This window comes from Rhamphochromis sp. 'chilingali' (genome assembly GCF_963969265.1).
Source record: "Rhamphochromis sp. 'chilingali' genome assembly, chromosome: 20".
Classification (NCBI taxonomy): domain Eukaryota; kingdom Metazoa; phylum Chordata; class Actinopteri; order Cichliformes; family Cichlidae; genus Rhamphochromis; species Rhamphochromis sp. 'chilingali'.
Window position 1 is genome coordinate 12,170,922 of NC_137947.1, and position 12,636 is coordinate 12,183,557.

General features: G+C 40.2%; 1 protein-coding gene across 1 annotated transcript in view; it reads right to left on the reverse strand.

Moving 5' to 3' along the window:
• Positions 1–1,253: 1,253 nt before the first annotated feature.
• The window catches only part of itga9 (integrin, alpha 9), a 50,933-nt gene continuing 39,550 nt past the window's right edge, over positions 1,254–12,636 (reverse strand). The window contains exons 19-28 of the mRNA XM_080869078.1: positions 11,677–11,763; positions 11,414–11,493; positions 11,235–11,318; positions 10,693–10,801; positions 10,492–10,599; positions 9,163–9,288; positions 8,881–9,000; positions 8,702–8,797; positions 5,664–5,783; positions 1,254–3,771 (exon numbers count right to left, since the gene is read on the reverse strand). Coding sequence (XP_080725204.1) covers positions 3,673–3,771; positions 5,664–5,783; positions 8,702–8,797; positions 8,881–9,000; positions 9,163–9,288; positions 10,492–10,599; positions 10,693–10,801; positions 11,235–11,318; positions 11,414–11,493; positions 11,677–11,763 — 1,029 coding nt within the window. The 3' untranslated portion in view covers positions 1,254–3,672. The remainder of the gene's footprint in view (positions 3,772–5,663; positions 5,784–8,701; positions 8,798–8,880; positions 9,001–9,162; positions 9,289–10,491; positions 10,600–10,692; positions 10,802–11,234; positions 11,319–11,413; positions 11,494–11,676; positions 11,764–12,636) is intronic.

Here is a 12,636-nt window from a genome sequence, read left to right on the forward strand (position 1 = left end):
GATTTTCATAACAGTACATACCTGGAAGCCACTGCTGCCATGTTCTCAGTAGCTTTAGCCACAGTCTGAGCTGCCCCCTCCAGCTGGCTGAATTGTTCAGGTTCCTCTGCGCTGTCACACAGCAACACCAGGCGGCATATATGAATTGCAATTGGTGCAACCACCTGCTCAACTGCTACAGTCCTGATCAACCCATGATCGAACAACGAGGACATAGTTAAGAGACTGATTCTCTCTGGTCAAAAGAAAGTGAGTACCATAAATGTTGTTGTATTCCTGCTGTATTTAGCGTGGTAGCTTTTTTAATAATTGATTTGCTCACCACAGCAGCTTGTTCTTGACTTCAGTGTTTCATAGCAACTGGTGTCACCTGATCAACAGCACGCAGCTTCATCAAGCTTTAATGTATTGACTGATTAGTTGCCATATTCTTTGAGATAATGCTTTGTTACCTAAACCTAAATATACTATATGGTATTGAAGAGCCAGTATTGTTTATGTGACACTTCATCACAGGTGTGGTTGAACTTTTAAAGAGAGTTTTACAGTTTTCTGGCACATGGTCAGTGAAAGTATAGTAGCAAATTATTAGGATCTTCAAGAAGATATGGGAAAACTCTTAGCAAAATAGAAAGAGGACATTAGAACATTGAATATTGTACATAACATGTTGTTTCTGACCAGGGTTCCTTTAAAATGCATTCACGTTATTTTCAGTGCTTAAGATATGAGCTAATTTGGATTTTTTTTATACTTTCAGGTTAAATGGTAGTCTTTTCTAAAACTCATGATATTACACCATCATACTGTATCAATACATTTGTATAAAAAGTCATCAGCACCCAACGAATCCACTGTAGCCCTTTAAAATAAAGATAAAGTTTTGTAGCCCAAAAGAACAAAAAATCAATGATATTTAATTCCCAATGACACAAGATCAAAATATAAATATATATTTGCCATTTTGGGGATTTTTAGCTGATCAGAATGGTCATTTTCTGTGGACTGGTTGTTATTTCAGCTCTAATAATCTAAGAACATCTACTTATAAATGTACTTAGTGTAAATGATCAGTGAAAAGTTTATTAAAATATATTTTTAACAGTATTTCCCCCCAAATAGCATTTTCTAAAAACCTGAACAAGCAGTTTTGTGTTTTTCCCCATTGTTGAATTTTGTTTGGTGCGACTGAAGAAAAGCTGCCAGCAGAGAGCACCATTCACCACAAATAAGCAGCAAACACTGGAGCCACGTTGATAACAAGAGACTTCATTCTAAAATTCATCAACAGATAAATATACAGCTGGAACATGATTTTAAACATCAAACGTACAGCACACTATAATGGAAATGATATTCAGTGACAGTAGTATACTCAGAACAAAACCCCAAATAACGATGCGATTAAAGGTGACAAACATAAAAACAAAGTATAATCATCACAGTTAAACTTTACCAAAAAAAAAAAGAAAAAAAAAGTCAAGTGTTGGTTTCTCTGCATTAATACATAGCAACAGTTTAACAGATGCAGAGGGAAGGCGTGGATGTGTACAGTATACGCTGTATTACCAGTGGAAGTAAATGGTGTCAGAAGATCTATACAGCACATTTTAGAGCGAAGCAATCATAGTGATCAATAAAGTGACGATAAAGTTTTAGTTCTTTGGCATTGCACGTTTAAATCTGACTGGTCTACTAAAGAAATTACCAAAAGGTACTTTATACTTATATACTGCATATCTATTTTAATGTAAATCTTGTCACCCAATGCTGATTGTTAAAGCTTTTGACTCTTAAATTGAATTTTTTTTGGAGCATAATTGAAGTTTTTGGTTTTTTTTTTAAAGATTACATGAATTTATCTGTTTGTTCAGCTAGATAGGGTTGCAAATGTGCAAAGTACAGACACACAAAACTTTGCAGTTAACATCAAAACAAAGTTCAAAAATGGGTAGGGTATGACCTATGAATACTGAGCAACAGGTGCCAGAAGTAGGGGGACCAAGGCACCAGCGATTCCCATATTACCACATTTTAATTTTCTCACTGTTTATATATTTGTGGGGAGCTTTAATACTGAATTTGCTAATGTCTTATTTCAATCACAATTAAATCTAGTATTTAAAAGAACTGACAAGCCTGCAGGGGGGAAAAAAGTTTTAGCAGAGAGGAGCTGTGGGTTCATATGGTGGCGGATTTTTCAGGGCACTGACATCCCTCAACCCTGGCTTAAAAGTAACTTTTCCCAGGAGCCCCAAAGAGCTTGTATACTGTATGTGTAGTGATTGAGTGCAGCATATTCTCACCTATTTTTAGGGCATTACTCATACCACGACAGTCTTTCATCTGGCTGTGTAGAGCAACAGTATCTCATATTTCACACTATAATCCAATGGCTGATAACATAACAGTAAACTTAAAAATGGAATGCTCCGGTAAAGTCTGAGAAGGTTTTGGAAATAAATCGTGATCAGGTATTTCAAGAACAATAGTTAATCCTTTTCTGCTGTATTTCAGTGAGAATTTACAAGACATTCAGCTAAACTATGTTCACTTGAGCCTGGGAGGTTTGGCCGTCCATTATAAAAGTCTCCTTGCATACCTGAGCAGTTTTTGCTCCTACCAAAAGCAGCTTTACGTCAGATTTGCTTGACTATACATTCCACTTTCAAAACTCATGGTATTTTGAAACATTTTAAAGAATAAAGATTTAAGTTTAATCTATGAAATAATAGCTTTTGTATATTATCATCTACCAGCGAATCAGCTGAAAGCCAGACCAGAACAAAAGGAATGATCTTTTAACCATCTTTTGCATTTTAGGCATGGTTAACAATGGAAACATGAAAAAAGCGGTCATCATGAAGACAGAGAGAGCCCTCACAGTGTGTCACAAATGGAAACACTAGTGCATTGCGTTGGGACAGGGTGCGGGTACTGTAGCATAGAATTAGCTCTGGCTGATTAGAAATGTGAGGGGATGGGCAATCAGATGTGTAAAACAGATTTTCATCAGCCAGCAATAGTACAGAAAAGATACAATCTTTCACTCCCAGCATCTGGGATGAACTGAATATACAAATGATTCCAATCATGTACTCTACTGGACATATCTTTGGCACAAAAAGTAAATCTAAGGGGCCAAGGCATTCATTCTTATCAAACATCAGTGCTTTTAAGAAAACATACCGTAGATATAGTATGTTTATAATGGCATTCAAAACCCCAACTCTTTTCAAAGCTCACTTTTACACAATATGGCTTAAAGTATATGTATAAAAATAAATTTGCTATGTAACACAGCCCTGAGGGTTTTCTTGTCCACCAGTATTCATGCCGTCTCCACATCCCTGTACGGATGTGAGCCTCCATCAACAGCTCTGCTCTGCTGGCTGGGTGATACCTCCTTTGAGATTAGCTGAATTCCACAGCAAGTGTCCGCTGGCAAGCCACCTTGTCACCTCAGAAGCCTGTTTCCTGGACTCCCTCCCTCCTCCCCCCAAAAATATTAAGTCTCCAAAAAATATGGAGAATATTCTCCTCTTCCACATATGGAAGACTGAAGGGCCCAATGCCACAGGGGGCGGCTGGGCTGAGAGACCCTGTGCTATTGGATCTTTCGCAACCGAATCCCTAATCTCACTGGCTCCTCTGGGACTCCCGTTGTAAGTCTCAGTGGTCCTTATCCATCCAGTCCCAGCTTTCATCGCTGTCCTTTCTGTTCTTTTCAGCCTCAATGATCTCTCTGTAACGTCGACGGAAGAATCCCATCTGTCAAAGAGTGAGAGGAGTAAGAATTTAAGTTAATAAGCTGCATCTGTGGTTGTATCTGACTTGCAAAAGAAAATATTCATTTCAGTCGGCAATTACAGATCACATTCACTTTACATTGCTGCATAACATTTTCAGACACATACCAGAACTTTTTAGCATATACCTTTTCTCTCCAGAGATTGTCATTTTTCAAGCAAAACATAACATAGGTAATTCATAGCTGTGACCTAGAGTTACACCACTAGCTGATTTTATCGCTCCATATTAGCTTATCACGTACATATATTTTGGTACAGGCAAATATGTCTCAAATATAACATTTTTGTCATATCTGATACCCTTGCTTCCTCTCTGAGCAGAGAGGTGTGAAGATAACACTAATTTTTGTACTGTAAATACGTTTCCTGCTACTTTGACCTGCTAAGGCCGTTAAGCTAGGTATTATATTCTCCTGTGAAAGAAATATACCTGCTTAAGATACAATTTTACATTTCAGTTTTAACATGAAATAAATAAAAACATGTGTCTTAAAGTTGCTTTTAGATGACATGACGAGTGTCAGGTTAGCTTTTTCCTCTTGTTTTTAGTTTTTGCGTTAAGCTCACGCTGCTGATTTGTTAGCTTAGCGCAAAGTGTTGCTCAGTGTTGCTCTTTTTTTTAAAAAGGTAGTAACAGTTATATATTTTTTATGAATACATTTCAGGAATCTTTTTTTTTTAAAACACTAGCTAGTTATTTTGCAGCTGTTTTTCAGTATCACCCTAAAAAAAGTATTTTGGCTGTAGCAGGAGAGGTTTGTGAGTGTGGACGCATGACACTGAGACAAACTGCAGCAGCCTTTTTTTAATGCTAGAAAATCAGGATTTGCGCAACACCATTGTCTTGCTTATCTGCTGGATTTGGTTTGACATATTACGTAATAGCAATGCAATTCACTGGCTAACTCTCAGGAGTGTCATTGGATGGGTGGCCAATTGGACAATTTATTTAGAACGGCTCTTTCTTTGAGCAGCACTTTTACAGAAATTACATAATTTTTGTTAAGCTAACAACTCAGACCTTGAGTTCACTGTGATGGATTATATATCTAAGTTACAGAAATGTGCAAGTTAATATTTTCTCCCACAGTGAAACAGATGGAAAATAATGAATCTATGAGGTGTGCAATTTATTTCAAATATAATGGATTGAAATATGGCCAACAGCAATGTAAGTAAAACCACATGAAACCACCACCAAGGTTTGACAAAACTCAAGCATTTACCTTACTGAAACATTTCTTTAGGAATGTAATACTGACTACCCATTTAAATTTCATGAAAGTATAAGATTCATTTACCAAGTGTAGTATGTATGAGATATGACAATGTGGTAAGACCAGTAGATTCTTGGTGTGTATCTAATCAAAGCAGCCACACTGGCTTGCTGCCTCTCTCCCTACGACTCCATTCATTTATCTGTATTTGGCTGCTGAAGTTTATTGATACAGACCTGTGCTCTCCTCAGGCATTTCCTGAAGAGAGCAATACAGGACATGTGCCGCTCTTGTAAGTGGGGTTTATTTTGGCTGGGTCTGAGGAACTGGGGATCGGGGGTGGGGGTTCAACATTTCAAGGCTTAGTTGTGGTATTCCCAGTGAAAGATGAAGCAGTGAAAAAGGAATGGAGTTTTCTGCTAAAGGGGCCTCTGGACAGCAGTGTAATTGCCATTCCCCCCTCTTTAGATTTTTCTTTCATGTGAGTGGTGTGGTGTTAATTATTGTCCACTGTGTGATTTGTCCTTTTCATGGACAATACAGAGTGGACAATACTGCGCTGGCATTCAAGTGGAGTGTTGTGACCAGTGCTGTAAGCTGAAAAGTCTCGATCTGTGTTTATGAGTTGGTTTACCTTCCAAAGCAGCACAGCTAACAGCAAAAAGATGAGGATTCCCACCAGCAAACTGATGGCGATGATCCAGCCGACTACGTAACCCCTTGGCTCCTGACTGTGGAGAGCCTCAAACACCAGCTAAAACACAACAACATCGCAGTGAGTCACACTAAAATGCAACACACACAATGCACATTAAGTCATGTGCTGCTAATGATGCAATCCAGTGCAAAGCAGCAAGAGAGACACATCTGATTTCAGAGTGCTTTGGTTCCATGGTTTGATTCAAAGGACCAATGTTTAAAGCAAAAAAAAAAAAAAAAAAAAAAAATGCTTTCAAATAACAGGAAACTAGTACGAAGGCATTTTTCAGGACATAGATATTGGTTATACAAACAGGAAGCACAAGTCAGACTTAAATTAGATTCTAGGTTCATGGAGTGACCTTTGGTCCACATGGAACAAACATTATGAGCAGGTTTATTAATTTGTAACAGCTGATGCTCTCAAACATATCTGCAGTCATAAGTGAGCATTTTTGTACATCTCAGTTAGTCAGTCCTCTTTGGTCCAGACTAAATTATTTTGATAACCATACGATGGAGAACCATGACATTTATTGAGGATGTGATGAACCCAAGACTTTTAATGTAAGCAAAAAACCCCAAACAAACAAACATAAACAACTGATAAGATTCACATGAGCCTGTAAGGAACATTTCCATGCTAACGAGCTAAACTAAGATAGTGACTTTGATATATGATGGTAACGTTAAGCATCAGCAAGTATTTGTCTTATTAATCAGAGCAGATAAAAACAATGCATCATCTACTCCCTTTTTGAATTTTGTGTCATGCTTTTAGACTGGCTAATTCTGAGTTATTGCTATTCAGGGAGCCTTGGCAACTCTTAGCTTGGTTCTGGTGTGATTTAGAGGTATCTGAGCTTTTTCCCATGACATGGAGGAACGCTGACCAGCTGGATAATCTGTCACTGACAACAAATTCATGCTTATTTGAACCAGTGCACTCTGGCTTAAGTACAAAACATTTGAAGTGGTCCTAAGTGACAAATTTTGTATATACTGTAATTAAGTAAACACACTGCACTTCTTTTGATTCCCTTTCTAGCAGCAGTGCTAATGTTTATTTGAATTTGTAGCAATTACCATTACATTTAAAAGGCCATATTTCTACTTTGGACAAAAGTTGATTTGAAGCTATTAGATATCTCTTTACAGGAGCCTTGTCCAACAAACTGAGCTTGACTGGTTAAATTTACACTGTATTAACAGTGTTTTGACTGAGTGAAATATTCCATTACTCTGCATCACAGCAAAGCCTGCTGTAATATTAGCATTCTGGCTTTAAATGGAAAACAGCAGACTGCCCAATTGCAAAATCGATGGGTTTATTTACTTACTAATGTTCACAAACAAAGACAAATACTGTGTGTTCACACACAGTAGGCCGACCGAGGGACGCTGTGGCTTTAATGTCCAGCGTTGCACGGGATTTAAACACAAATGTGGCATGAAACACCAACTGTGAGCCAGCCAAAAAACAAAGTGGACAAGTGAAGAACAATCTCTCTGTTGAATAGTTTCACACATTAACACGTTCCCGTTACCCCAAGCTCTGGAATGTAACTGTTGTTATGCATGCCAAGGCGTTTGCGTGCACAAAAAAGATTAAACCTCTACTGGTCATTGCTCTCTGACGCTGAGTTTCTCAATTTAACTTTGGCAGTCCCTTAATGCGAAGTTCATTTACCGCTGTCCTCATTTTCTAAATTTGTAAGTTGCACACTTTCTTGCTTTAACAGCCTTATGTGTGCATTCTTAGTAAAAAAAAACAAAACAACATGTGGATTTATGTGGATTTGTTTTTATTTCACGGGTGATAAAAAAGTCAAGCTTGTTGTCTCGCTGACAGCCAGAAGGCTTGCTGTGAACAGCACAGCCTGGGACCACAAATTATATTTGCATCGTGTTCTCTAGCTAGCTGGGATCCTGAGGGAAAAGGTAAAAATGTTCACTAAAATTCACTGGAGTACGTTTCACTGGAATGAGCACACTTGCAAAGTGCTGAAAGAGCAGCATGGCTTGGAGACATTTATACCAGGTCTGAATTTTCCGAGCACAACTGGAGCTCAGGGTCAGCAGGCCTGCAACCCAATCAGTGCTGTAATCTTTTCCAGGATCCCACTGCAAGCATGCTGGTTGCTAAACGCAATCAGCAAATCCGATCTGCTAGGCCATTTGATCACTCAGCGTACAACAATGGGGGGAGGGTCTGTCCTTGTGCACATCTAAGGGACCCCCAAAAGCAGCTAATAGAAATACCACTACACAGTAAACCCACAATGACCAGCTGTTCCCTGCACTCATGTCATTTGTGACAGATCTGGAGCACATCAGCAATTCAAGGGAATTGTGACCGAGCTTCTAAAGATGAACATGCTTTTTGATATATTTTTGCAGGGAAAGCACACAATCCTTCACCTGTAACCTCTGGATGGGTAGAATCTCCAATAAGCATCTGACCTGTGTGACTCCTTTTGAGCACATAGGTCAGCAGCAGCAGTTCTGTTCTGCCTGCCGCTTTTGGCAAGATGAAATGTATGACGGCTATTAATCCAAAGTGAGACAACACGGACAAAGACACAAACAGTTCACTGAAATTTGCTAAAGTTTATAGATGGTAAATGGACTGGAACTTGTAAAAAATGTTTCTACTCTGATGGCTCAAAATGCTTTCTTTTTACATTTTTAAACAAGGTTAAACAAGTCTTATTCAAACATTCACATTTTTCTATACCTAAGGTCTTTATCTAAGATTCCTGTGCACACACATCAATAGATGCATCGGGGGCAACTCTGGTTTCAGTATCTTGCTCGAGGATACTTCGAATTTGAGTAGCCAACAACCTTCTGATTGGTAGATGACATGCTTTCCCTTCTGAGCTTTTGCCAAATTTTGGATTAATATAGAGGTTTTTAGATATTCTTCACTGACATGGTCACACAGTGAGGGTAAATTCATGGCATACTCACAGAAATGTCCTCTGGCAGGCCATTCGGCACCTCCACTGTCCTGTCATTTACTTGCACGTTGCCCCGTGTGACGAACTGGATCACAGAGGAAGAATCCTGTCGGTGGACAGATTATGGACTGCTTTAAGAATCACAGCAACCTGTGAATGAATTTATTACCCTCACGGCTTGAGCCTCACCGTCTTTAAGATTTCAGTGTTGAGTAAAACTTTTATATCTATGCTCAAAGCTTCTTCTTTTAACTGTGGACCCAGGCTGCAGGAGATCGTCATACAGGCTCTTCCAGGCCGATCACAATCCTGTTAAAAAAAAGATATTTGAAAAGCAGTGAGAAAAAAGAAGGACGTGTGATAAACAGATGTTACACTGACTAAAAGAAAATAAAAACAAGAATCCTCATAGGGGGTGACTCTCAGTGACCTCTGAAAAGTCAAAGTGCAACATGAGGGCTGTATATTTACCAAGACTTTCCGTCCTGATTTGGTGAAGAAGGCAAAGATGGAGTGAAAGATGCTCTCTTTGTCCTGGGGGATGGTGCATGGTGTTGGGTTCCTATGAGGAGTGCAGTTCCCTCGACCGTTGGCCACCTGAAGCACAGTTATTTAACAGGCATGTGTGACATGGGTGCAGAAGAAAGAAAGCATTTTTGCCAAGTTTATGCTGCAGACAGGTTTGGGAGTGACATCGAAAATGTTGACGCATGTACTTTTGTCACCTAAACTGGACCTATCTCGCTATTGTTAGGAGTCTCCAGGGCTCACAGGAAGTTCTCTCCAAGAACAAGTTGGAACCCCTCCCAGACTGTTTTCCCCATATGGAGTGATTTAGAGGTGTCTGGTTTACTGCCCAGCCCCAAGAGAGCATTTCCCCTTTCCTCTCTCCTCAGCTGGACCTGAAGCTCTAGAGGTGGGGATCTGCTAGAGTACCACCCAGCATGTCTGAGCTTTTATTGCAGAATTTTCCAGTGTCCTGTGTTTCTGCTGCATTTGCTGGCATGAAGAGCCATAGGCTCCACCAGCAGCTGCACTAAGTTTGGCAGGATGGGAGATTTTGTGCAGAAAAACTGCAAAAGCCTGAAGCTTTTATATATCACGAACAAATGGAAATGTGTGTAAAATGTAAGAAAACCTGACTATAAAACATAACTGCGCTACTGTCCGATGTGCCACAGGCTGCATGCTTTGTTAACAGCTTTATGATATGTGGTTCCAGGCTAGGGATGGTACGGTGTAGTAGCCAGCCCCTTCAGGTGTCCCACTCCCATTTTGTGCAAGCCGTCTGAGTCCCCTAAAGTGATTCCAGATGGCTGTAGGAGGGTGGGATACAGTCAACTCTGTCTGCCCATTCACAGTCAATACAATTAATAGTTTGAGCACCCCCATGATCTACCTGTATGAAAAGCTTTGTGCAAGGGTTAAGAAAATATTTCAACCTGGTAGGAGTATTGTGTTTCTTTGTCAAAATGCAAAATGTTGTGAAACAAAATGGGCGGCCAGCTTCAATAGCAATGTCAACATTTTTGCTTCAACTTTCACTGGTCCTGTGGTGCCCCACACTAAGCATACTGCCCATGTCCTGAACAAAAACCCAGAGGTATAGCAGCTCTCAGTACATAAAAGAATGCTTTGGAGTGGATACAAACAGCTGTGCCATGAGGAGCAAAACAAGCAAGAGTGATAGGCTTTTGCTGGATAAATGAGTTAAATATGTGGCTTCCTGCAAGTTAATAAACTAATAAATAACAATTTGGTCTGGATGAATAATGTAGATGGACTGCTGCTGGCATCCACCTGTGTTTCAATGATGTGGAACATCTCAGCTCCGTTGCCAGTCAGCCGGTTGGGAATCCTGATGTCCACTCTGGAGCCAGGCAACCTGCTGGGGCCCTTGTTTATAGCCTGGAAAGACATCACACAGAAAGAAAAGATGGATAAATATACAAAGAAGCATTTTTAATACATATTTTGGTATCTATTCTCTTCCTATAGTACCTGAAAAGTGAGATTGAGAGGTTGAAAGTTGCAGTCCATGTCTTCTAATTGGACAAAGCGTGAGTCTTCAATGGAGTTTCCATACACAAAGGAGGTTGGTGTAATCACACTGCAGTTCAGGAAGGTGACGAAAGATAATTTATTTAAATGACAAGAGACAAAATTATGTTCTAAAAAGTTCCATAAAAATTTTCGGTTCGAGTCGGGCTCTGCTCGACAGAAGCTTTTCCTTTATCAGCAGACATATTTGTCCAGCTTTGTTCTAAGCCTCCCTTCACATTAAAGACAGCAGCCTTATCAGATGCCAGAGTTCTGGCAGATTCGGGCTGTTTTACATCTCTCTCTCCCTCCTCTGTGAAGCAGAGCTGTGATAAAGCATTCGCAGATAAGGCTTTTCAAGTTGATATCCTCCATACTGACAAACACTCCCTCGCTTCCTGTGAGCCAACTGATGGGCAACCAGCTCAAGTCGCTGAGATAGCTTTACATTTTGCAAAACAGTGACTACACTGTTGTGGAATTCATATTTGTCTCGTTCTTACCCAGTGATAGTGGTGTCGGTCTCGTGAATCAGAGGGATGGAGATATCCAAAAAGTTGTCATTGAGATTGTGCTCGGGATTGGCGCTAAAAGAAACAAAGATCAGTGAAAGTGAATATTTCGCTTACAATTATTTGTGTAGATCAATATTTACATTTGCAGTTATATTTGAGCTTCTCACCTTTTTGCTTGAACTAAGAACTGCAACGTGTCATCTTCTCCAGAGAGCCGAGTCGTGTCAAAAATCACTGCAAAATGATACTGCAAAGACAAAAAAAACCCAGAATAATATGGGGTGTCATATTCTCAACTATGAAAAGCTTTTTAATGCGATGAAGTATGTCTGTCTGTCTGACACTGAACTATTCCCAGCAGGAGGCTGGTTACAGAGGAGGTTAAAGCACGAGTACTGCATGCAGTTAATTCTACCTTAGTTTGAGCTACCTTAGTCTGCGCTCTCATGAAAGGAAATCCCACTCGGCACTGAAGGAAGTCCAACTCGACAAGCTCACAGGAAATACCCTTCTCTTCCTGCAAAAAAGAAAGATAGACAGAAAGAGTCAGTGGATGCGATAAAGACAGACTGACTGGAGACAGAGGGGGTGACACTCACGGTGACCAAAGACACAGCGAGGAAGGAGCACTAGGCAAGACGCAGAGCAACTGGTTCTGATAGTGGAAAAAAATCGGTAGTAGCTTTTGATGTTAAAACAATGGCGACTGGTGGACATACCTGCCAGCATTTGGGGTGTAGTCAAAGATTATTATTAAAAAATATAAACAAACCGACTCAAGATTAGGTTAAACAAAGAATGCACAAAGCAGTGATGGCACACACATCTTAGCGGGTGGGTAATTGGAAAACGTCCAGGCTGCGTGTTTGGAAGCTTGTCTAAACAATATAGAGCTTCACCGGCTGCGCTGTATAAACACTCAGGCCTTGACCCTTACGAGGAGTAAGAATTCCTTTAGCGAGAGTTCACCTAGAGGCTGTCAGCTGAGCTCATGTGCTGGGAGAATGAAAGAGGGCAGAGATGCTTCACAATTATAAATCTAAAAAAAGAGACAGCCTAGCGCTCCTGGAAAAGAGGCTTTGGGTAAGTCATACAAAGCATCTGCATGCACGGGCTGTTGTCCAGTTAGAGTCTGTGTTTATAACACTTTTCCAAATATGACAAAGGAAAGAAGTGTGAGGGTTGCCTGTGCTGACATATTAAAGTGTAGAAATCCATCCACGGTATCATCCCATTACCCCTTATTCAGCAGTTCTTAGTAGCAGCCCAGGGTGTGGTCGTGCCCTACATCTTCATTAAGTCAGCTTAAATAAGCAGCGCTGTGCTCTGCGATTGAGACTACGGTGACCCCGGGCAACTGGGGATGAGGACCCCAGCATAACTGCCAATG